Source organism: Ahaetulla prasina, chromosome 2, assembly GCF_028640845.1.
Source record: "Ahaetulla prasina isolate Xishuangbanna chromosome 2, ASM2864084v1, whole genome shotgun sequence".
Classification (NCBI taxonomy): domain Eukaryota; kingdom Metazoa; phylum Chordata; class Lepidosauria; order Squamata; family Colubridae; genus Ahaetulla; species Ahaetulla prasina.
The window spans coordinates 1,918,288-1,943,371 of NC_080540.1; the positions used below are offsets into that span (position 1 = coordinate 1,918,288).

General features: G+C 50.3%; 3 protein-coding genes across 8 annotated transcripts in view; all 3 read right to left on the minus strand.

Moving 5' to 3' along the window:
- Positions 1-25,084, minus strand: part of LOC131192675 (uncharacterized) — a 371,955-nt gene that overhangs the window by 280,598 nt on the left and 66,273 nt on the right. The window lies entirely within an intron of this gene.
- The window catches only part of LOC131192814 (H-2 class II histocompatibility antigen, E-S beta chain-like), a 69,694-nt gene that overhangs the window by 27,460 nt on the left and 17,150 nt on the right, over positions 1-25,084 (minus strand). For 2 of the 3 annotated variants that reach the window (XM_058172365.1, XM_058172363.1), the window contains exon 1: positions 1,579-1,740. The exons of the other annotated variant lie outside the window; for it this stretch is intronic. In XM_058172365.1, the coding sequence (XP_058028348.1) occupies positions 1,579-1,663 (85 nt within the window). In that variant the 5' untranslated portion in view covers positions 1,664-1,740. Of the gene's footprint in view, positions 1-1,578; positions 1,741-25,084 lie in introns of those variants that run through there. 3 annotated transcript variants of the gene reach the window in all.
- LOC131192795 (H-2 class II histocompatibility antigen, E-S beta chain-like) lies at positions 5,798-21,619 on the minus strand. Of its 4 annotated transcripts, none has more exons than XM_058172317.1 (6): positions 21,448-21,619; positions 19,697-19,987; positions 7,980-8,298; positions 7,710-7,823; positions 7,588-7,611; positions 5,798-6,267 (listed from the first exon to the last, which is right to left on the minus strand). In XM_058172317.1, the coding sequence occupies exons 1-6, from the start codon at positions 21,530-21,532 to the stop codon at positions 6,216-6,218; spliced, it is 885 nt and encodes a 294-aa protein (XP_058028300.1). In that variant the 5' UTR covers positions 21,533-21,619; the 3' UTR covers positions 5,798-6,215. The 4 variants fall into 4 exon arrangements, with proteins under 4 accessions (XP_058028300.1, XP_058028302.1, XP_058028299.1 ...); XM_058172319.1 differs by having other exon boundaries at positions 5,843-6,267; positions 7,980-8,261; XM_058172316.1 differs by lacking the exon at positions 5,798-6,267 and adding an exon at positions 6,277-6,746.

Consider the following 25,084-nt stretch of genomic DNA (forward strand, 5'->3'; position numbering starts at 1 on the left):
CCTTTCTTTGAGAGACTGGTGGAAGACGCCCCCTGGAGGAGGGTGGGGGGACTCTCTCAGTCTCAGAGAGGAAGGCAGACTTGCTGGGGGTCTGGAGGGGGGGAAGGGAGGAAAGAGGGGGAGGGGAGGGTGGGAAAAGTGAGGCAGAAACCCAGACACTCAACCCGAGTAGATCTCTCTGCAGGGAAAGCTGATCGAAAGCGGCCAGGACTATGGGGGAGGGACTGAAGGAACTTTCTAGACTGGAGGGAAGGTAATATCCACACCTCCCACTCTCTCTTCCTTTGGGGGCGGGGAATATGGGAAGAAGGGACAATGAGGACATCTAGACTGACTCTCCCGAGGTCTCCCAGCCCTTCAACCCCCACCTTCCCTGGGTCTCCCCAACATTTCTTCTTCCCCTGAATCTTCACCCAACTCCCAGCCTTTGGAGGATTTTCGGGGATCACAACTGTTTCCTCTCCCCCTACCCAAAAAAGACTCCCCGCAGCCCCCCCAGAGCCTCTCAAAGGGAGGGTCTCCCGCCCCCTTCACAAAAGGGAGAGTTTTGGGGAGCCCCCAATATCCCCCTCCCTCAGTCTCCCCTCCCCTCCAGATCCCGAGAGAGCAGTGGGGGATTATGGGGGGTTGGGGGTTCCTCCCCAAATTCAAAGTCTCCCCATTAAGAGACGGAAGCCCCCCTCATGCCTGACCTTCAAAACCTCAAATTTGAGATTCAGAAGAAAAAGTGAAGTTTCGGAATTAGCAAAAAGACTTCTGCTCAAATGCCTCTTTTTCCTTCCCGGGATTCAGGGCTGAAAATGCCTCAGTTTCCCTCTTTCACTTTCGCTTTTCCTTCCCTTTCTCTTTCCATGCAGCCCCCTCCCACCGAAGCCCTGTGTGGGGGTGGAGGGGCCAGGCTGCGACTTCCCACCTCGGCTACATTGGAGGACCGGGAGGAGGGGTCCCTCTCCGTTCTCTTGCGGGGGATGTGGGAAGGAAGAGGAAGGAGACCACGCAGAGATCGTGGTTGTTGGAGACTCTCGAGACCCATCGGCTTTCTCCCTCCCCTCCGGGGTCCTTCCTCCCCCCTCCAGATCCCGAGAGAGCAGTGGGGATTATGGGGGGTTGGGGGTTCCTCCCCAAATTCAAAGTCTCCCCATTAAGAGACAGAAGCCCCCCTCATGCCTGACCTTCAAAACCTCAAATTTGAGATTCAGAAGAAAAAGTGAAGTTTCGGAATTAGCAAAAAGACTTTTGCTCAAATGCCTCTTTTTCCTTCCCGGGATTCAGGGCTGAAAATGCCTCAGTTTCCCTCTTTCACTTTCGCTTTTCCTTCCCTTTCTCTTTCCATGCAGCCCCCTCCCACCGAAGCCCTGTGTGGGGGTGGAGGGGCCAGGCTGCGACTTCCCACCTCGGCTACATTGGAGGACCGGGAGGAGGGGTCCCTCTCCGTTCTCTTGCGGGGGATGTGGGAAGGAAGAGGAAGGAGACCACGCAGAGATCGTGGTTGTTGGAGACTCTCGAGACCCATCGGCTTTCTCCCTCCCCTCCGGGGTCCTTCCTCCCCCCTCCTCCCCCGCCCAGCCCCCTCCTTACCGGGGGTCTCCTTCTCCCCTTCGCTTCCGGGGATCCTGGCCAGCGCCCCCAGCAGCAGCATCAGGGGGACCCCAGGGAAAGCCATGGATGCTGCCCCACAAGCGCCCCAAAGGGAGAGGAGAAAGACGCGGAGGCTCCCAGCCCCAGAGGCGGAATCGGGGGGTCTGGATCGGGGGGAGGAGGAGTTTTCTCGGACTTCGGAATTGGGAGTTTCCAGCAGGAGCAGGAGGACCAATGGGAATTCTCCTTTCAGCAGCGTCATCGGTTTCCGGGCAGAGCCTCCCTTGACTTCGCCCGATGGAGGAGATGGTTCCCCGCGGAGAGAGAAGCGGAGAAAGTGGGAGGGGGAATAATTTCAGTCTTGGGGGGCTGCATTCTAGGGGGAGTTTCATGCCAGCTCCGGAGGGGAAAGTGGACTTCCTTTTGCTTCGCCCCCCCAATGATTCTCCTCCAATCTCCCTTTCTCTGAGCGCCTGGAGGAGGCCAGATCCCCGCCCCTGCAGCTGAAGGATGCGGCAGAGTCCGAATCTGCCCCACAGTTGTGTATCTGGACACAGCCAGTCGCACAAAGTATCCCCAGATCCAGGCAGCCTCTGTGGGGCATCCATCCCTCCCCTGACCCAGGCAGAACCTCTGGGCTCCTTTCATGCTTCTCCCCCCCACAAATATTGTCCTTTTCTCTGAGGTCTCTCTTCCATCCCCAGACACACACACAGAGTTTCTTTCTCCAGCCTCCAACAGCTGCAGAGGCTCTTGGGCTTCGCTTCCCCAGCCTGAAGCGTTTGGGCTCCTCCGAAGCGGAACTGAGGAACTGGCCAGGATCCAGCAGGCAACAAGCCTCGAATCTTCCTCAGGGCAGCTCAGGGACTCTCCTCCTCCTCCTCCGCCCCATGGCTGAGTCCACAAGGTCCTCTGGCCCACCGGAAGTGGTCGAAGGACCCAAATTCTCCCCCTTGGGACCCCTTGTGTGGAGACCCTCCCTGCTCTCTGGGGGAGGCTCTGATGGAGGAAAGATGGAGGGAAAGAGAGGAAAAGGGGGACCAGCATGGAGGGGGAGGGACTCAGTTGCAGTAATGGGGGGGAAACACTGTTCAGGAGACCTGGAGGAGGGGGAGGGGAGGGGTCTCCCCAAAGAAAGTCTATCCATGGGTGGCTAAGCATCCACACCAACCTGACAGCATGTAACCATCATCAAACAACCTGATGATAGTTCTCTGGTCCTTTTCTCTGAGCGCCTGAGGAGGCCAGATCCCCCCTGCAGCTGAAGGATGCGGCAGAGTCCGAATCTGCCCCACAGTTGTGTATCTGGACACAGCCAGTCGCACAAAGTATCCCCAGATCCAGGCAGCCTCTGTGGGCATCCATCCTCCCTGACCCAGGCAGAACCTCTGGGCTCCTTTCATGCTTCTCCCCACAAATATTTTCCTTTTCTCTGAGGTCTCTTCCATCCCCAGACACACACACAGAGTTTCTTTCTCCAGCCCCCAACAGCTGCAGAGGCGCTTGGGCTTCGCTTCCCCAGCCTGAAGCGTTGGGCTCCTCCGAAGTGCAACTGAGGAACTGGCCAGGATCCAGCAGGCAACAAGCCTCGAATCTTCATCAGGGCAGCTCAGGGACTCTCCTCCTCCGGGGTCCTTCCTCCCTCCGGGGTCCTTCCTCCCCTCCCAGCCCCTCCTTACCTGGGGTCTCCTTCCCTTCGCTTCCGGGATTCAGGGCTGAAAATGCCTCAGTTTCCTCTTTCACTTTCGCTTTTCCTTCCTTTTCTCTGAGCGCCTGGAGGAGGCCAGATCCCCCCTGCAGCTGAAGGATGCGGCAGAGTCCGAATCTGCCCCACAGTTGTGTATCTGGACACAGCCAGTCGCACAAAGTATCCCCAGATCCAGGCAGCCTCTGTGGGCATCCATCCTCCCTGACCCAGGCAGAACCTCTGGGCTCCTCCGAAGCGGAACTGAGGAACTGGCCAGGATCCAGCAGGCAACAAGCCCCGAACCTTCATCAGGGCAGCTCAGGGACTCTCCTCCTCCTCCTCCGCCCCATGGCTGAGCCTCCAGGTGGGGCAGCCACAAGGTCCTCTGGCCCACGGGAAGTGGTCGAAGGACCCAAATTCTCCCCCTTGGGACCCCTTGTGTGGAGACCCTCCCTGCTTCTGGGGGAGGCTCTGATGGAGGAGATAGTTCCCCGCAGAGAGAGAAGCGGAGAAAGTGGGAGGGGAATAAGTTCAGTCTTGGGGGCTGCATTCTAGGGGCGTTTCATGCCAGCTCCGGAGGAAAGTGGACTTTCTTTGCGCCCCCAATGATTCTCCTCCAATCTCCCTTTCTCTGAGCGCCTGGAGGAGGCCAGATCCCCCCTGCAGCTGAAGGATGCGGCAGAGTCCGAATCTGCCCCACAGTTGTGTATCTGGACACAGCCGGCCGCACAAAGTATCTCCAGATCCAGGCAGCCTCTGTGGGGCATCCATCCCTCCCCTGACCCAGGCAGAACCTCTGGGCTCCTTTCATGCTTCTCCCCCCCACAAATATTGCACTTTTCTCTGAGTTCTCTCTGCCATCCCCAGACACACACACACAGAGTTTCTTTCTCAGCCGCAGCCCTGCCCCCGTGACGCCCGAGCTCGCCGCCTCCACCGCGCCTGCCGCTCACAGCGCCACTGGCGCTCAGGAGTAGCCCACTGCCCCTAGTTAGGCCTTTCTGGCCTGGGTGAGCTGGCACACCTGAGTGGCTGCGAGGAAGCTCCCTCGCCTGGGCCTCCCGGAGTCCTCCCACTGTTCTCAGTGAAGAGAGTTCGACTGATGGGAAAATCAAATACATGCTGGTTGCCAAAAGCTTGACTTTGATGTAACAGATAATGAAGGTCATAAATGCAAAGACTGGTGGTAAGTCACTTTTTCAGTGCTGTTGTATTGGTCGCTAAATGAGTGGTTGCAAGCCGAGGATTACTGGTAGCCGCTGTCAGTATTTAGGTCTCTATGTATTTAGGTTTCTATGCCCATAGCCATATCCACTCAGTCACATGAGGAGTTAGCCACGCCCACCAGTCACATGACCACCAAGCCACACCCCAAAATAAGCCACGCCCACAGAACTGGTACAAAAATTTAATAATCTGGCCTTTGCTTATTTTTCTGTATTTGGCCCTCACTCAAAAAACTTTGGACACCCCTGATATAAACAATGGCACTGAAAAATGTAAATAGTTACCTAATATTCTTTCTTTTTAAAATATTTTTATTGCTTTAAATGTTTAATACTTTCATGTAAATATCTGTTTTTAGCTTTGTTGTATGTGACTTAGAGTCACTTGTTGTGAGATGGGTGGCTATAGAAATTAGAGATAGAGAGCGTATTCATTCACATCAGTGTATTGTCCGCTCCTTGCAGCCTCTTTAAATACGTTCCAGCATCTACCACCAACAATGCCTTTTCTTTGTTAAGGAAATCTGGTTTCATTGATACATTTGGTGTTGTCCCTTCTCCAGCTGCCCCCAAACTATCTTCCAAGGGCAGGTATTGTCGACAGGAGCCCAAATCTTCTCCGTGTTTGAGACAAATCCTACAATCACACACTGACAGATTCTTCATATGATGACCCCACGACCCCAGATGAGGAAGGGGAAGGGGAAATTCTGCCCTTAAGAGATCGAGGCCTGTGGAGTCCTGTAGAGTCAGTCTGGATGACCTCTGGAGGGGGCGAGGCTCAATTGGAGGGCTACTTAGGGGCATCTAGGGATGCTGGGAAGAAGGGAGGGGTCCTCCCTTCAGGGCTGCCCCACGGAACCCCTCCTTCTTCCCCTCCGTGACAAATGTCTTCTACTCCACGAATGGCTTAAGGTAGATTTCTCAGAGGTCATTTAGTTCAACCCCCTGCTCGAGTAGGGGAGACCCTTCATCATTTATACCATCAAGCAGGAGACCCCAAATACCATTAGAATCTGAGCCCCAAAGAGGGAGGGAGGCGTTGGGTGCCAAAATGGGGCAGGACCCTCCAGCTGTGAAGGACAGAAATGGCTGAAAGGGCTGGGTGAATGTAGGGGGAGTCTCAGATGCCCCCCAGTGGCTCCCCACAAGTGCCTGGGGAGGACGGGGTCTGCTGGCATTCTGCTCCTCAAAAGGGGGCTTGAGGGGAAGCAGAGCAATGGGGCCTTCAAGCAGGAGGGGGGTTGAGCCCCTTCCCCTCCCTGGATCTGCCCACCCTCCTCCTGAACCAGTTCTGGCTTTGGACCCAAAGTACTCGGGATGGTCAATCCGGAGGCAGCAGAGGGAAGAGCCTCCTGTGGGGGCAGCAAAGAGGAAGAGGTGGAAGAGGAAGGAAGGATTCCAGGGTTTCTTACATCAGAAGTTTATTCTTTAATAGCAAAGCAAAGGGAAGTGATTTGGAGGAAGAGTGATGGAGATGAAGCTGCTGTGGGTTCAAAGCCAGGAGAGATGAGGGGACTAGAGTTACAGGTCAGCCGAGTATCCCTGGGGACAGTCTAGATGGTCTCCAACCCTCCCTTCCCAAGAAAGGGAGGCCCTGAAAGGAAGTTTGGGGGGGGTCTCAGCAGGAGAAGGTCCAGGTGCCATTCTCCTCCTCTCCCCAACTTGCCACCTTCAGCCTCCATTTTTAACAGGTTGCAAACGGGACAAAGAGTCATCAGCTACTAAAGAAAAAAATATCCTTTTGCATCGGAGAGCAGAATTAATTCATGAGTGCTGAAGAAAAAGAGATGGGGAAGAAAATTAGAATATAAACAGAAACTCTTAGTGTAAATAATATATTTTTCTTCCTTTTCAGCCCCACCCCCAAGGCAGGCCCACACTGCAGGGGGGAGGTTGATAGGCAGGGACAGATAGAGGGAGAATCTGCCCATTTCAAGGGAGGAATAGGCTAGGATGCTTCATATGAACAGAGAAGATGGGGCTACAATGGGGGTGGCAGCAAAGGGGGGAGCCTGGGGTTACTTGGCCAGAAGTTGTGTGAATTCCCCAAAGGAAAAGGGGGATCAGGAAGAACAGCCTCTCAAGGTTCCAACTAATGAACCCAAACGAGTCTGCATGGGGTGCCAAGAAGGATCATCTCAGACTGGAGGGAGGGAGGGTCCAGTTCACGGTGAAGTTTTGGAGGGAATTCATTAAGACGATAGGGTAATCTCAAGGACTTAGCTCCACCTCCCATCCGAGTACGGACGGAGCTACAGAACGAGATAACACAGTGATAGAACAATACCTGAGATCAGTGGTGGGTTTCAAATTTTTTTACTACCAGTCCTGTGGGTGTGGCTTGGTGGGCATGGCAAGGCTTGGTGGGCGTGGCTTGGTGGGCGTGGCAGGGGAAGGTAATTGCAAAATCCTCATTTTTTCCTGATCAGCTGGGACTCGGGAGGCAGAGAATAGATGGGGGCGGGGCCAGTCAGAGGTGGTATTTACGGTTCTCTGAACTACTCAAAATTTCCGCTACTGGATCTCCAGAACTGGTCAGAACCTGCTGAAACCCACCTCTGCCTGAGATGTTATGCTAACTATCAGCAATTTAGCTGGGCAGATCTCCTGCCATTTGCTGAAATGGCCTACAATACCGCAGTGCATAATCACATGGGACTCCCCCCTTTTAAAATAGCCACAGGGGTGGAATTTTTCCCCATGCCTGAATACCCTCAGGAACCCCCCTCCACAGTGAACCTAACAGAATGGGTGGGTGGCTTACAAAATGGGTGGAGGGATGTGAACCTGAGGTGCTCCCTCCCCAAGGGAGGAATGGGAAGGAATGGCCCCTTCCTTCCCTTCCCTTCTGCAATTTCCCAAAACTTGGAAAAATTCTGGAGAAGATTTTAGCGTTTCTGTGTGCTTTTGTTTTTGATTGCAATCCTTTTTCAGATCTCTGTAAGGAAAACCTGCCCAAATTCCAAAAATCCAAAAATTTGCTATATCTACAGCAAGCAGATATTGTTCAGTTTCTTTGTAAGAAAAGGAACAATTAAAACATCTATAACTTGTAGGAAGGGCTGAGATGAGGAAGGAAGAGGAGAAACTCACCTGCAGGTGGTTGGATGGGAGTTGCTGGAAGAAGAAAAAGAACCAATCAGAAACCTCCATGGGCTGGAGGACTCAGGGGGTCCCCCTCCCCACAACCTCTCCTCCAGCCCCCCCAGACTCACCTTTCTTGCTCTTCAGGTAGGAGAAGAGCCCCACAGCCAGGAAGGCCACTCCTATCACGGCCCCCATGATCCCCGTCCAGAGTTTGCTCCTGGCAGAGCTGGAGGAACGGGGCTCTGGGAAAGGAGAAGAAGCCTCACCTGAGCAGGAGGATCAGGCCCACCTTCTCCCAGGAGGGTCCATTCTGGCTCCCCCCACAGGGAGGGTCTTTCCCCCTTCTCAGGGCAGGATGGGGTCCCCAGAGCAGGAGGGGAGAGAGGGGAAGGGCTTACCCCACTGGACGGTGATGGGAGCCTCCAGGCTGGCATGCTCCACCTTGCAAGTGTAGAGGTCCCCCCACTGGGGCTGGGTCTCCAGCATCACCTGGAGCTGGTAGGTCCAGTCTCCGTTCTGGAGCTCCTCCCCAAAGGCCACACCCTCCTTCTCCGGCTGCCCATTCTTCAACCACTGGATCTTGATCTCCACGGGGTAAAAGCCCGTCGCGGTGCAGAGGAGGATGGTGTTGGGGGAAGTGGGGTCCATCTTGGTGGGGGAGATGGTGACGGTGGGCTTGGCTGGAGGGAAGGAGGAGAAGGAGGCACAGGAGAGACACTGGAGGGCCCAGACCAGAAGACCAAGTTGGTTAGTTCAGGCCAACATCCACTTTTACTCCTGAAAATATTATATCTTTTAAGTCAGGGGTGAAACGCTACCGGTTCACTCCAGTTCAGGTGATAAAAACTAAGAAGCTACCAGTTCGAAACAGTATTTCTGATGATCAGCTGTGCCGCACGGTTTAGCTTTGCTAGGAAGCAGGAAATCCTACTTTCTAGCGAAGCTAAATCACGCAGTACAGCTGATTCCCCCCTTCGCTCTTTTACTTACCTTCCCAAGCCTCCTTTTGGTGCGCACTGCACATGTACACACAGGGCACGTTTTGTGCACACTACGCGTGCGTGCGTAGTACGTGCTTGACGCACAGTGTGCATGTGCACAGAGTGCGCGCTTGGTTGTGAGAAATGCAATTATTCCTGGAATTATTCCTGTAAAGCAGATAGCCGAAGTAACGCCATATTGTACTCTTCTTATAATCTGAGTTAACCTGAGCTATTTTAGCAGTGTAAGACATTTAATAAGGGGAAGTTCTGAGGAAACCAGCCATAAAATGATGTTTGTACCTGTTGAGCAGGACAGGCTGATCTAAGCAAAATCATATTCCATTTAATTGTTCTGCAAATGATATAAGAGGGAAATATGATCTCTAGGGGACTTTCCAGAGGAAGAAGATGGTGCTGAAGAAGCCAGAAATGTTATATAATGTGTGGAAAACAATGACAGGTGGGGACATTTTAACTGCCCTGTTGATTGTCTGAAAACGTATTTAAACCATGTATTTGGAGCTGTCGGATGTTCTCTCCCTTGTGGAGAACCCTTTTGCAAAAGCTTTTTGATATATATCTTTTTGGAATAAACCTGCTTTATACTTGTTCATGGTTTTCGTTGCTTTTTATGGGATTTACCGTTATTGTATTTCTCACATTGGTGCACAACGGACATGCGCAGCCAGCGAACCAGCAGCAAACCGGTTCAGATTTCACCACTGGTGGAATGGATCCAGAGGGGATCTTTGGGAAAGGGAAGGTGGGGGCAGTTGGAGGCTGAGGAGATCAGGCAGATCCCAGGATCACAGCAGAACCTTGGAGAGAATCCCTCTTGATCTCCTCCTTCAGCCAATGCTCCAACTGCCATTTGTCAGAAATGGTGTAGTGCTTAGGTGGGGGGTTGGACTAGATGACCTACAAGGTCCCTTCCAACTCTGTTAGTCTGTAACCTCTGTAAACTCTTGGATGGATTAATGGGGGGGGGATTAGTCTTCCTTGACCGGGATGCCTTATGCACGTTCACCCACGCCCTAGTCACTTCTCGTCTGGATTATTGCAATGCTCTCTTTCATGGGGCTACCCCGAAGTGCACTCGGAGGCTTCAGTTAGTCCAGAATGCAGCTGCATGGGTGATTGTGGGAGCCACACGTTGCTCCCGGGTAACACCGCTCCTGCACAGCTACCTGTGGTCTTTCGGGTGCGCTTCAAAGTGTTGGTTACCATTTTTAAAGCGCTCCATGGCTTAGGGCCCGGGTACTTACGGGACCGCCTGCTGTTACCCTATGCCTCCCACTGACCCGTACGCTCACACAGAGAGGGTCTTCTCAGGGTGCCGTCCGCCAAGCAATGCCAGCTGGCGGCCCCCAGGGGAAGGGCCTTCTCTGTAGGAGCACCTACCCTCTGGAACGAACTTCCCCCTGGTTTGCGTCAATTACCTGACCTTCGGACCTTTCGCCGTGAATTGAAAACGTACTTGTTCATCCAAGCGGGACTGGCTTAATTCTTAATTTTTAAATTTTGAATTTTTTGGATTTTAATAATTTTAAATTGGGTATTCTGTTTTATTGGGTCAAATTTGACGGTTTTTAAATTTTTCGGCCATTATAGAATATGTTATTTTAATTTGTTGTTGTAAAATATTATATTGTATTGTTTTAATCTGGCTGTACACCACCCTGAGTCCTTCGGGAGAAGGGCGGTATAAAAATCTAAATAATAAATAAATAATAAATAAATGAGCACCCCAAGAGAGTTAACATTAAATATTTCATTTTAAATGTATTTTAAATTTATTGTGTACCTATGTGTTTTAATAAGGCTGTACACCGCCCTGAGTCCTTCGGGAGAAGGGCGGTCTAGAAATCTAATAAATAAATAAATAAATAAATAAATAAACAATGGATCCATCCCAATTCTTGACTCCTTTGCTAACCATTTTGTTTCTGTTGAGGGATTTTCTTATTAACAGTAAATTCTATGATGCTTAAGAACAACCAATGTTTAAATGGTTATTTGTAATTCCAACCTGGGATCTGGTCAGGTTTCCATGCAGACAAATAGCAACCTTTGAGGGGTGGGTTGTTGTCTTTTTTCAGGCTAAGCCCATTTGCATCTTGGGACATTAAAGGCCTTTGTGTAATTGCTAAAAGAAGGCAATTCCTTTACAAACTGAAAGTCGTCACTTTCTTTTTAACAAGAAATGCAAATTTGGAATGAGAAAAAAAGTCTTTTAGCAAGAAAATGGAAGGATCAGATTTTAAATCAGTGGAAATTCAAAAGCTGCAATTTGGTATTTTTACATTTTTATTTTTATAGCCTAAACCTCATTATTTACAACACTGCAATTTGAAGATTTTGGGGTTCCAATTTGGCCAGATGGGAGTTGCTGGAGATTTTAAGTGGACCGGAAAAAGATATATATATATATATATTTAAAATACCTCCCGAGGGGCACAAATTTCTCCCTCTGCCCATCCAGGAATCCAATTTAAGAGACAAATGGAGACCTCTTGATTTAAAACAGCAGGAGTAGAAAGTACATTTTATCTGCCCCACATCATGTCATTCAAGATTTATTTTGGGTATCAAGCTTGATGCCTAATGGAGTAAAATATGACACAGATCTACTTTTCATTTTTGATCACTCATCTATAGAACAGATGCTCATTTTGGATTCTGGATAAAAATATTAGTGAAAGATGGGATGTTGATCCTCCTTTGTTGGGGTTCATTGAACAAGAAACAAGACTCAGATATGATTTTCCCAGAGAAATGGAGGCTGAATTAATTCTGGGGAGAGTTGAGGAAAGGTTGAGAGCCTCTCTTGGTGGCCAGAGAAAAGCTTTGGGCTCTCGGGGGAAGGAGACATCCGGATCTCTCCGGAGGGAAAAGTAGCTCAGAAGTCAAAGAAAAACGAAGAGAAAATTCCCCCAAAGAGACTAACTAAAGTAACATCATCAGATAAATTAGTAGGTAGAAGTGAGGAAATCTCCATGTTAAATGAGAATTATTTCAAATATGCCAGACAAGAAGAATGTTGAATTGATAGTAAGAAATAATTCATTGTTGAATATTATCAATCAGGGGAGTATTATCTCCAGGGAAATATCCTCTTTGGTGGTAAAAATATTTCAAACTATTTCTCAAATTTGAGAGAAGATCATTTATTTATTTACTAAATTCTAATATCGTACATCATCCTCCTAGCTTTGCTGGGAAGAATTTAGGAGTGAAAATGAGTTTTGCCTCCAGAATGAATATGGGGAGAACAAAATCTCTGTCGGTTCCCCTGAAATAGTCAATAATTTAAGGAAGAAGCAAAAGCTCAGGATCTCCCCATAAAAGTCTTTCTCTCTTAGGATGGGGCTGTTTTTTTCTCTTAAGGGAGAAACATCTTATTTCATTCTGTGGCAACTGATTATTTCTGGAGAAGCTCCTGGGCTCCCAATGGAACCTCAGACTTTAGCAATTCTTAAGTGATGAAGCTTTAAAGATTTTTCTGTTTTTATCAAAGGAGTAAAATTTCCCTGGAAAGGCCGAATGGCAAAAAGTGCAGCTGAAATCTTTGATTTGCACAATGTTTGGCCTCTGAAACCCCATCAGTTGATAGAAATAAATAAAATTATTATTCCACAGAGAATGTAAATTACACAAACAAACCTAAGCAATTTGCAAGGAATCTGGAAGAGAGAATGAAACAGTCTGAGGCTTCATGGCAGAATGGAGGCCGGATTTCTTTCTTATGACCCCAAATTCAGTTTTCAGGTTTGTGGGAGTTTTTGGATTCTGCCCCCCAAATCAGGAGCCTCCTCAGGAAGGAAGACAGAATTTTATTATTTATTTCATTTTTTCCATTTTCCATGAGGTTTTTGCAGGTGTTTGTAGATAGGTCTTTGGTTATTCAGGTTTTCTCCCACGTAAAATTGGAAGTGTCTTGGCGAAGTTTCCCCACCTCAACCAATCTGCAAACACCCACTCCATCTACCAATCAAGATGCAACCACACAGCCAACCAACCTGCTCACAGCGACACTCCCCACCTCCCCACCAGTATTTATAGAGAGACGGCAGCTCCGACCACGCTTTGCTCAAGAAGCACGAAGCCGAAGACACCAGCCTGAAGAGGATGAGTGAGACCTCGAAGACACCAGCCTGAAGACGATGAGTGAGAACTCGATGTCTCACTCAAACATCGCCAAGATACTCTCAACCTTACACGGGAAAAGACCCGAAAATGCCAAGACCTATATATATATATATGGGGGGGATCACGTTCTTCTCTTGTCTTGTCCCACATCCTTCCAACTAAAATTCCATTCCAAAACCCCAGCCACCGAAAGGATCCTGAAAAGAACAGGATTAGCCCTGATCAGAAACAAACTCCACAGAAAAAGATTCCTACTAGACCAAACCAACAAGGACCTACTCACTCTGCACCTCACACTCAGCAACAAAATCCACCCAGCCCTCTGGGACAAATCTAAACAACTAGTCATCTGGAGAGCCAAAACAGAAACCTCCCACAAGACGAACACACACACCAACAAACTCCACAGACTAGAAAAACGCCAGAAGCCCAGCCCCCCTCCACAGCAACTCATGACACAAACAATACACAACGTATCAGACAGGACCCTCACCATAGCAGAAACCAATGTTCTCTCCAAAGGATTCAATTTTGCAGTCGCCCCCAAACGCATCCCCACTGAAATCATCATATGCGGAGTTGAAGCTAGCCTAACCAAAATCAACCCAGATGAAGCCAATAAAATCAGACTTGAAGTCACCAATGTCCTCTGCTCCAGCAACCCACCCAGAAGCAACTTACACAAAGAAGAACAAACAGCACTCACCGACTTGAGGAAAGACAATAATATAATCATTCTCCCAGCAGACAAAGGCAACGCCACAGTGGTGGTGAACATATCTGACTACCAATCCAAACTAACCAACCTACTCCAAGACCCCGCTTACAAACCTCTAAACATGGACCCCACCACCTACCTGGAAAAAACCACCAAATCCAAAAGAAAAGCCTCCCCCATCAGTGAAGAGATCCAGCAAAGAATCATCCCCAGAGAGAAATCATCCAGATGCCCCAAGCTTTATGGCCTCCCCAAGATACACAAAGAAGGAACCCCACTCAGACCCATAGTCAGCTCCATAGGCTCACCTCTACAAAACCTCGCCAAATTCCTTGCCAAACAACTTCAGCCCTATGCAGAATCCATCACCTCACACGTACAAAACTCATTCCACTTCATAGAAACAATAAAGAAACAAAGCCTACAACCCAGCGACCTACTCGTGAGCTTTGATGTCATATCCCTCTTCACCAAAGTGCCTATTAAAGAAGCCTTGACAGCTATCCAAAACAAATACAACCCTCCCAAACACATTCTAGATCTAATCAACCACTGCCTAACCAACACATACGTCATCCACAATGGACAAAGATACAAACAGATAGAAGTAGCACCCATGGGATCATCCCTCTCACCTGTCATCGCAAACCTATACATGGAATACTTTGAAACCAACGCTTTAGATAAATCTGAACTCAAACCCAAACTCTGGCTTAGATATGTAGATGACACTTTCGTAATTTGGCCACATGGAAAGGAGAAACTGGACAACTTCCTCACACATGTCTACAGCCTACACCCCAAAATACAATTCACTATGGAAATAGAAGCTAACAACCAACTTCCCTTTCTGGACATCCTAATCTACAAAAAACCCAATGGCTCCCTAGGACACACCATCTACCAGAAAAAAACACACACCAACTGCTACTTAAATGCACAATCACATCACCACCCTGCACAGATCAGCTCCGTAGCCAAGACTCTCATCTCCAGGACCAAACGCCTATCCGACAAAGACCATCTGAAAACTGAATTACACACTCTCACAAACGTATTAATCTCCAACGGATACCAAAGAAACACAATTTTATTTATTTATTTATTTATTTATTTTATTAAATTTCTATACCGCCCTTCTCCCGAAGGACTCAGGGCGGTGTACAGCCAAAATAAAAACACAGAATATTTACAATTAAAAGAATTTAAAATGAACTATTCCTATACGGCCGATAATTTAAAACATTTAAAAATTTAAAATATTATTAAAACCCCAATTTAAAATCAACTATTTATGCCAGTCCTGCTTGAATGAATAAATATGTTTTAAGCTCACGACGAAAGGTCCGAAGATCAGGCACTTGACGTAAGCCAGGGGGGAGTTCGTTCCAGAGTGTTGGTGCTCCCACAGAGAAGGCCCTACTCCTGGGGGCCGCCAGCCGACATTGTTTGGCGGACGGCACCCTGAGAAGGCCCTCTCTGTGAGAGCGTATGGGTCGATGGGAGGCATAAGGTAACAGCAGGCGGTCTCGTAAGTACCCGGGTCCTAAGCCATGGAGCGCTTTAAAGGTGGTAACCAGGATCTTGAAGCGCACCCGAAAGACTACAGGAAGCCAGTGCAGACTACGGAGCAGTGGTGTTACGTGGAGCCACGAGCGGCTCCCGTTACCACTCGCGCAGCTGCATTCTGGACTAACTGCAGCCTCCGGGTGCACCTCAAGGGCAGCCCCATGTAGAGAGCATTGCAATAATCCAGCCGAGACGTAACCAGAGCGTGAGTGACTGTGCATAAGGCATCCCGGTCAAGGAAGGGACGCAACTGGCGAACCAAGCGAACTTGGTAAAAGGCCCTCCTGGTGACGGCCGCCAGATGTTCATCAAAGGACAGCCGACCATCCAGGAGGACGCCCAAGTTGCGAACCACCTCCTTTGGGGCCACTAACTCGCCCCCAACAGTCAGCTGCAGGAGCAGCTGACTGTACCGGGGTGCCGGCATCCACAGCCACTCCATCTTGGAGGGATTGAGCTTGAGTCTGTTTCTCCCCATCCAGACCCGTACGGCTTCCAGGCACCGGGACAGCACTTCGACCGCTTCGTTGGGGTGGTCCGGGGTGGAAAAGTACAGCTGAGTATCATCAGCGTACAGATGATAACTCACCCCGAAACCACTGATGACCTCACCCAGCGGCTTCATGTAGATGTTGAACAGGGTAGGCGAGAGAATCGACCCCTGAGGTACCCCACAAGTGAGGCACCTCGAGGACGACCTCTGCCCCCCTGTCAACACCGTCTGCGACCGGTCGGAGAGATAGGAGGAGAACCACCGATAAACGGTGCCTCCCACTCCCAACCCCTCCAACCGGCGCAGCAAGATACCATGGTCGATGGTATCAAAAGCCGCTGAGAGGTCTAATAGGACCAAGGCAGAGGAATAACCCCTGTCCCTGGCCCTCCAGAGGTCATCCACCAAAGCCGTCTCCGTGCTGTAACCGGGTCGGAAGCCGGACTGGAACGGGTCTAGATAGACAGCTTCCTCCAGGTGCCGGGGAAGCTGCCATGCAACCACACTCTCTACAACCTTCACTAAAAAGCGAAGGTTGGAGACTGGACGATAATTACCTAAAATAGCTGGGTCCAGGGAAGGCTTCTTCAGGAGAGGTCTCACCACCGCCTCCTTCAAGGCGGTGGGGAAAGCCCCTTCAACCAAAGAAGCATTTATAATCCCCTGGAGCCAGCCTCGTGTCACTTCCTGAGCAGCCAGTACTAACCAGGAAGGGCACGGGTCCAGTAAACACGTAGTTGCATGCAACCTCCCCAGCAACCTGTCCACGTCCTCGAGAGCCACAGAATCAAACTCATCCCAAATAACCTCAACAAGACGAGTCTCTGCCACCTCGGCTGAATCATCGCAATCATGATCCAAGCCATCACGAAGCTGAACGATTTTATCGTATAGATAACCGTTAAACTCCTCGGCTCGTCCCTGCAGGGGGTCATCCCGTCCCTCCTGTTGAAGGAGGGAACGGGTCACTCGAAACAGGGCGGCCGGGCGGTTATCTGCCGATGCAATGAGGGTGGAAACGTAGGAACGTTTCGCCTCCCTCATTGCCACTAGGTAGGTCCTAGTAAAGGACCTCACTAGTGTCCGATCAGCCTCGGAACGACTGGACCTCCAAACACTCTCTAGGCGTCTTCTCCGGCGTTTCATCTCTCTCAGCTCCCCGGAGAACCAGGGAGCCAATTGAGATCTACGCCGGGTCAGAGGCCGCAAAGGCACGACACGGTCCAAAGCCCCAGCCGCGGCCCGTTCCCAAGCCGCAACTAGTTCTTCAGTCGTGCCGTGGGTAAGATCCTCAGGAAACGGCCCAAGCTCCGTCAGGAACCTCTCCGGGTTACCAGCCTAATCCAAATTACCAGCCTAATCCAAAGGGAGACACCGCCCAAGAACTAAGACAACGGCATCGTCCTCCTCCCGTACATCAAAGGCACCACAGATAAAGTCAGCAAAATTCTCCACAAACACAACATCAAGACAGCCTTCTGCACAGACCAAAAAATAGCCAACATCTTAAAAAACCCCAAAGACAAGATCCATCTAGAAAACCAAGGAGTCTATGAAATACCATGCAAAATCTGCCCAGCCACATACATTGGACAAACTAATAGGAGAATAAATGCACGCATTGCAGAACACAAAAACGCAGTCAGAAAAGAAGAAAAAACCTCCTCCCTTTTCCAGCACCTTAAAACCACAGGACACGAAATTGATTTTGAAGGAACCAAATTAATCTCCAAAACTGAACACTATAACAAGAGAATAATTATGGAAGCCACTGAAATTGAGAAACACCCCCACAATATGAACAAACGGGATGACACCTCCCAGCTACCAAACATCTGGAAACCAGCCTTGGTCAACCAACGAGTCCCAGCCACGAAAATTGTCCCCAGAGCCAAGGAAAACACACAACACCACCACCAATCATCCTCACCAGATTCAAACCGAAACCCATCCCACAGACGAAACACAACCACCATCCAGAAGCCAGACCATGCTGACACCACTGGCTGCTGCGCCCCACTCCGATCCCCACACAAAGCAGGCTGACACACACCAGGAACACATGACAGGACCTCGGACTCGGAGCGAAACCAGAGCCTGGGATGCTGCATCACAACCATCTGCTCAAGACATCACATCACAGAACTTCAGAGGCCACAACACCAAAACTCAGGAACAAAAGACCAGGACCACACCCACACAGGATGCTACGAAACAGCTGACCAATCTGCAAACACCCACTCCATCTACCAATCAGGATGTAACCACAGAGCCAACCAATCCACTCATAGCAACACTTCCCACCTCCCCACCAGTATTTATAGAGAGACAGCAGCTCCGACCACTCTTTGCTCGAGAAGCACGAAGCCGAAGACACCAGCCTGAAGACGATGAGTGAGACTAATTGGAAGTGTCTTGGCGACATTTTGACAAAGTCAAAGTCAAAGTCTCATTAATTAAAATAAATAAATAAATAAATAAATCATCTTCAGGCTGGTGTTTTCAGCTTCGTGCTTCTAGGAGCACTATTTGCACTATTAGCACTATTCAGAAAACAAATATATATATATATATATATATGTTTTCGTAGGTTTATATATATAACTAAGTAATAACCAAATAAGAATAACCAAAGACCTATATAACTAAGTAATATATATATATTACTTAGTTACTTATTGGATTTAAAAGATGCCGGAGTGGAAATGACTCAGATAAAAGAGTAAAAAGAACTAAAACCTGCAGAGAAAGGAGACCACCATTCGCTTTCACTGATTCCCTTTGAATATTCAGTTTTTAAATCCTAAACTCCCAAAGGCCCCAGAGGGGGAGGGAGCCCCTCCCTTACTGGCCTTCCGGAAAGGGGTCCAAATGGGGCTCTGGGGCTTTGCTTGGGGGGCCCAGAGGAGGAGGAGGCTGTGGGGCTGGTCAGAGCCCTGAATCCCCCTTTTAATTAATGTTTTAGTTAATTAATTGATCTTTTAATTAATGTTTTGAAGGGTTTCCTGCAACGTATATACTGATGTCTTTGTATACCTGCATTTCCTTTCTCATGAAGAACATACTTACTACTGTAAAAGTACATCCTTCCTGCATTAACCTACATTAAGATCTAAAAACCTCCATAAAATGCCACTCTGTTTCCCACAAGAAATTGTCAGGTATCTCAACTAGCAGGAGCAATCTACACACCTTTGTAGTGCTAATAGGGGACCAAGTGGCTATTTAGAAAGACAAAAAAGAAGGAAAAGATAACACTACAGAGGAAGGCAAATTTAGACTTAGATTATATCACTGACCTTTACTATGGGATACACAAACCAGATTCCAGGATATGCAGATGCCAGTTGATGGTTTATGACATCCCTAAAGATACTTCAAAGACCTCCTTTTGGGTATAAGAGGACATTGCTTTCTCTCATGACTTTGGTAGTTCCTTCCTTGCGTGTATGTATTATTATTATTATTATTTATTTTATTAGATTTATAAACCGCCCTTCTCTCGAAGGACTCAGGGCGGTGTACAGCCAGAATAAAAAGAAACAATATACAAATAAAAATAAAATTAAAAAAACTTATTATACAGTGTGGCCGAAATTAAAATAATTAAGAATCTAAAAACCCCAATTAAAACCAGAGAGAAATTTAGAATTTAAAACTAAACAATTTAAGAAAGCCCCGCACGAACAAACAGATATGTTTTCAGTTCGCCGCGAAAAGTATCATCTATGTGTTTGGAACGACTAACCATTTTGAGCCTGATCAGGATTAAAATGCTATTTTACTCAAGCCTCTGTTTAACTCTCTTGATTGGCAGCTATGAGCTTAGACATATTAATAAGTGAACCTCACATTTTCAATCATCTTTGCCTTTGAAATCTTTAATTGCCTATGGGCCATTTTTGTGGTTTGATGTTTTTTCTGTGGTGCCGCCCAGGATCCCTCTGGGAGCTTTTAAAGTTGGTGAATGAAGAAAGTGGATCCCTTGGAGGGATCCTATCATGGGATCCCAGATTCCGGGCAGAAGGAGATGGGAGGGGGGCCTTGGGAGGAAAAGGACGAGGGACGGGAATGATGGTCGGAAGAAGAATTTGAGGGAGGAGAATAAACAAGGAGGAAATCTTCATCCGGGAGAATCTTCATCAATCAAGGGAAGGAAAAGGGGGTCTCGGGATCCCCTTCAAAACCACCCCCCCGACTCACCTCTCCGGCCAATCAGGCGCTCCTCCGCCTTGTGCGCCTGGTAGCTGTACACCTCGTAGTTGTACCGGCAGAAGTAATCCACTTGGGCCTTCGCGATCTGCAAGTAGACCTTATTTCTGTTCGAAGCGTCCGCAGCCACCTTCCCAAACTCCGTGACGGCCACGTACTTCCTGAGGTCGCTGTCGAAGCGGACAAACTCCTGCCGGTCGTAGAACCACCTGCCCAGGTATCTCACCCGCTGCGTCCCGTTGAGGAAGCGGCACTCGGACTTCGCCTGGTACAAGAAATGGGCTGCGGGGAGGAGGAGGAGGAAGGGCGCCAGGAGGGACTCCAGGGCCCATCATTCCCAGCCGTCACTAGAGGAGGGAGGATCTACGCGCGAAGGGGGGGTGGCGGGGGACCTTCCCTGAAAGCCTGTAGGAAGATGCCCCCTGGAGGAGGGACTCTTCTTAGTCCCAGAGAGGAAGGCAGACTTGCTGGAGGGTCTAGGAAAGAAGGAGGGGGAAGGAGGAAAGAAAGAGGGGGAGGAAAGAAAAGGGAGGCAGAAGCCCAGAGACTCAACTGGTCGAAGCGATCTACTCTCTGCAGGGAAAGCTGGATCGAAAGAGGCAGGAACTATGGGGGAGGGGCTGAGGGAACTTTCTAGACTGGAGGGAAGCTAATAATAACCACACCACCCACTCTCTCTTCCTTTGGGGGGCGGGGAATATGGGGAGGGGGCACAATGAGGACATCTAGACTGACTCTCCCGGGGTCTCCCAGCCCTTCAACCTTCCACCGTCCCTGAGTCACCCCAACTTTTCTTCTCCCCCCGAATCTTCAGCCCAACTCCCTCCCTTTGGAGGATTCTCGGCGATCACAGCAAGTGGGGAGGGTTCAATTTTTTTTACTACCGGTTCTATGGGCGTGGCTTGGTGGGTGTGGCAGGGGAAGGATACTGCAAAATCCCCATTCCCACCCCATTAGCTGGGACTCGGAAGGCAGAGAATAGATGGGGGCGGGGCCATTCAAAGTTGGCATTTACCGGTTCTCCGAACTACTCAAAATTTCCGCTACCGGTTCTCCAGAACTGCCAAGAACCTGCTGAAACCCACCTCTGGCTCACCCCTGTTTCCTCTCCCCCTCCCCCTCCCCAAAAAGACTCCCTGCAGCCCCCGCAGAGCCTCTCAAAAGGAGGGTCTCCAGTCCACAAAAGGGAGAGTTTTGGGGAGCCAGTTCCGGAGGAGCAACTCAGACCCCCAATATCCCCCTCTGTCAGTTCTCCTCCAGGTCCCGATGGAGCAGTGGGAAATTATGGAGGGTGAGGGGTTCTTGGTCTCCCCCAGAAGGGACGGAAGCCCCCCTCTTGCCTGACCGTCAAAGCCTCAATTCTGAGATTCAGAAGAAAAAGGGAAGTTTCTGAAGAAGCAAAAAGACTTTTGCTCAAATGCCTCTTTTTCCTTCTGGGGATTCAGGGCTGAAAATGCCTCAGTTTCCCTCTTTCGCTTTTCCTCCCCTTCCTCTTTCCGTGCAGCCCTCTCCCATGCAGGCACCGGGGAGGGGAAAGAGAGGCTGCGACCCCCACCTCGGCTACAATCGGAGAAGGGGGGAAGGGATCCCTCTCCGTCCTCCCGGGGGGGGGAGGTGGGGAAGAAGGGGGAGGAGACCACGCAGAGATCGAGGCTGTTGGAGGCTCTGGAGACGCATCAGTTTTATCGCACCTCCCAGGATCCTTCCCAACCCCCTCCTCCCCCTCCCAGCCCCCTCCTTACCGGGGGTCTCCTTCCCCGCTTCGCTTCCGGGGATCCTGGCCAGCGCCCCCACCAGCAGCATCAGGGGGACCCCAGGGAAAGCCATGGATGCTGCCCCACGAGCGCCCCCAATGTGGGAGGAGAAAGACGCGGAGGCTCCCAGCCCCAGAGGCGGAATCGGGGGGTCTGGATTGGGGGGGAGGAGTTTTCCTCGGACTTCGGAATTGGGAGTGTTCAGAAGGAGCAGGAGGACCAATGGGAATTCTGCTTTCAGTAGCGTCATCGGTCTCCGGGCAGAGCCTCCCTTGACTTCGCCCGATGCAGGAGATAGTTCCCCGCAGAGAGAGAAGCGGAGAAAGTGGAAGGGGGAATAAGTTCAGTCTTGGGGGGCTGCATTCTAGGGGGAGTTTCATGCCAGCCCCGGAGGGGAAAGTGGACTTCCTTTTGCGCCCCCCCCCCACAATTCTCCTCCAATCTCCCTTTCTCTGAGCGCCTGGAAGGGCGGACTAGATGCCCTTTTAGTTCCCACAGTGGCCAGAGGGCGCCCACGCTGAGCTGCGTAGACTCCGGAAGGTGAAAGTGGATCCAGAGGTCGAGGGGTCCTTCTGGCCCCCCCCTTCAGTCTGGAGCGAGGAGCCCCCAGCAGCTGCACCGGATGACAAGGAGGGAGGCGCAGCCCCACAGCCAGCCAGGACTTGGGGGTCACAGACTCCCCCCAATCCGAAGGGAAGCCAGGAAAACCCTCAGCTGACAGTCCATGCAGGAAGAGGCGGAGGGGATCTGCAGGGATCCATCCTAATCCCCCCGGATCCTCTCCCCAACTTCCCCCTCCCTTCACGGGGGAATCTCCTTCGGGATCTTGGCTTCACAAGAGAAAAGGGCGATTCCCTTCCTTGAAACGCGCGTCTCTCTTGCTCGGAACGTCTGGACGAAGCGGCTCCATCATTCCTGCCGCTTCTTCTCTGCCAGGGAACTCCACCTTTGGCCTGCAAGGCTCGGGAGAGAAAAGGGATTTGACGGGGAGAATTCCGGATTCTGTTTGAAGAGCTTTGTGGGTCCAGAGGTGGGCTGGGTCCTTTCCAGGGATGGGGGGCTGGAGGGGCCAAACTCCCCCCTGGCCCAGCACCAGCCTCAGCAGGCCAGAGCCAGATCCCCCCCCCCTGCAGCTGAAGGAGGCGGCAGAGTCCGAATCTGCCCCACAGTTGTGTATCTGGACACAGCCGGTCGCACAAAGTATCCTCAGATCCAGGCAGCCTCTGTGGGACATCCATCCCTCCCCTGACCCAGGCAGAACCTCTGGGATCCTTTCATGCTTCTCCCCCCAAATATTGCGCTTTTTTCTGAGTTGTCTCTGCCACACACACACACACAGTTTCTTTCTCCAGCCCCCAACAGCTGCAGAGTCGCTTGGGCTTCGCTTCCCCAGCCTGAAGCGTTGGGCTCCTCCGAAGCGGAACTGAAGAACTGGCCAGGATCCAGCAGGCAACAAGCCTCGAATCTTCCTCAGGGCAGCTCAGGGACTCTCCTCCTCCTCCGCCCCATGTGGGGCAGCCACAAGGTCCTCTGGCCCACCGGAAGTGGCTGAAGGACCCAAATTCTCCCCCTTGGGACCCCTTGTGTCAGCCTGCCCCAGATCAGTGTTTGAGAAAATAAAAACCCAACTTCATCATGTTGAAGAATTTGGTAATTTATATTTATTTTATTTATTTATTTATTAATCGTATTTGTATACCGCCCTATCTCCCGAAGGACTCAGGGTAGTTAACAGGCACATAAAAACACATAAATACAGAGTAAAAACAATTAAAAAACTTATTCTAAAAGCCGAATATTTAAAACAATATAAAAATAAAACCCATTTAAAACCCATAAATTTAAAATCTAATTCAGTCCTGCGCAAATAAATAAGTGTGTTTTAAGCTCGCGGCGGAAGGTCCGGAGGTCCGGAAGTTGACGAAGTCCTGGAGGTAGTTCGTTCCAGAGGGTGGGAGCCCCCACAGAGAAGGCCCTTCCCCTGGGCGTCGCCAGACGACATTGCCTCGCTGACGGCACCCTGAGGAGTCCCTCTCTGTGCGAGCGCACGGGTCGGTGAGAGGTATTCGGTAGCAGTAGGCGGTCCCGTAAGTAACCCGGCCCTATGCCATGGAGCGCTTTAAAGGTGGTTACCAAAACCTTGAAGCGCACCCGGAAGGCCACAGGTAGCCAGTGCAGTCTGCGCAGGATAGGTGTCATGCGGGAGCCACGAGGGGCTCCCTCTATCACCCGCGCAGCCGCATTCTGGACTAACTGCAGCCTCCGGATGCCCTTCAAGGGGAGCCCCATGTAGAGAGCATTGCAGTAATCCAGGCGAGACGTCACGAGGGCGTGAGTGACCGTGCATAGGGCATCCCGGTCTAGAAAGGGGCGCAACTGGCGCACCAGGCGAACCTGGTAGAACGCTCTCCTGGAGACGGCCGTCAAATGATCTTCCAGAGACAGCCGTTCATCCAGGAGGACGCCTAAGTTGCGCACCCTCTCCATCGGGGCCAATGACTCGCCACCGACAGTCAGCCGTGGACTCAGCTGACTGTACCGGGATGCCGGCATCCACAGCCACTCTGTCCTGGAGGGATTGAGCTTCAGCCTGTTTCTCCCCATCCAGACCCGTACGGCTTCCAGACACCGGGACAGCACTTCGATAGCTTCGTTGGGGTGGTCCGGTGTGGAAAAGTACAGCTGGGTGTCATCCGCGTACAGCTGGTACCTCACACCGAAACCACTGATGATCTCACCCAGCGGCTTCATATAGATGTTGAACAGAAGGGGCGAGAGAATCGACCCCTGCAGCACCCCACAAGTGAGGCGCCTCGGGGCCGACCTCTGCCCTCCTGTCAACACCGTCTGCGACCGGTCGGAGAGATAGGAGGAGAACCACCGATAAACGGTGCCTCCCACTCCCAATCCCTCCAACCGGCGCAGCAGGATACCATGGTCGATGGTATCGAAAGCCGCTGAGAGGTCTAATAGGACCAGTTCATACAATTCATACAGTTCATACAATATCATACAAGTCTGGATGCGGTGAAAGCAAAGCTGGAACTGGAAGTAAATCAAAACCACAGAATCATATTCTCTCCTGAACCCTCCCCCTACTAGAGGTCAATACAGTAATAGTCCAATGTCTTCTTCCTCCTCGGCCACGTGTAGATTCACTTCCGATATTCTCCCTCTGTCAATCTTCTGGATGGAATGTGAAGACAGCAGCTGCCGTTATATTCACGCGCCAGAATAATTCAAAACATCTATTTTAAAAAGGGCTTTTCTTCCCTCTCCCCCACATGCAATGTCAGCCGACGCTGGGAACAGTGAAAACCTCCCCGCTCCTCCATAAAGCATGTAAGACATTCAGTAGAGCAAACTTTTAACAAGGTAATAAAACAGTCAGAGAATCTAGTAGGAGAAATACACTTAATTGAATCGGAGGCTGACATTCGGCCCTCCTTCGAAAAAAGGACGTTAGTCCTGGAAAAGAAAAAGAACGTTAGGGTTTGTCAGGATATTTGTTATAAAATAGTGCTAGTTTTTTGGGGGCTCGAATATCTTCTTTGTTAACCCATTCAGCTTGTGATAAAGTGTTTCCAAGCTACCAAATATTGGATTTTATTTCTATATTTTCTAG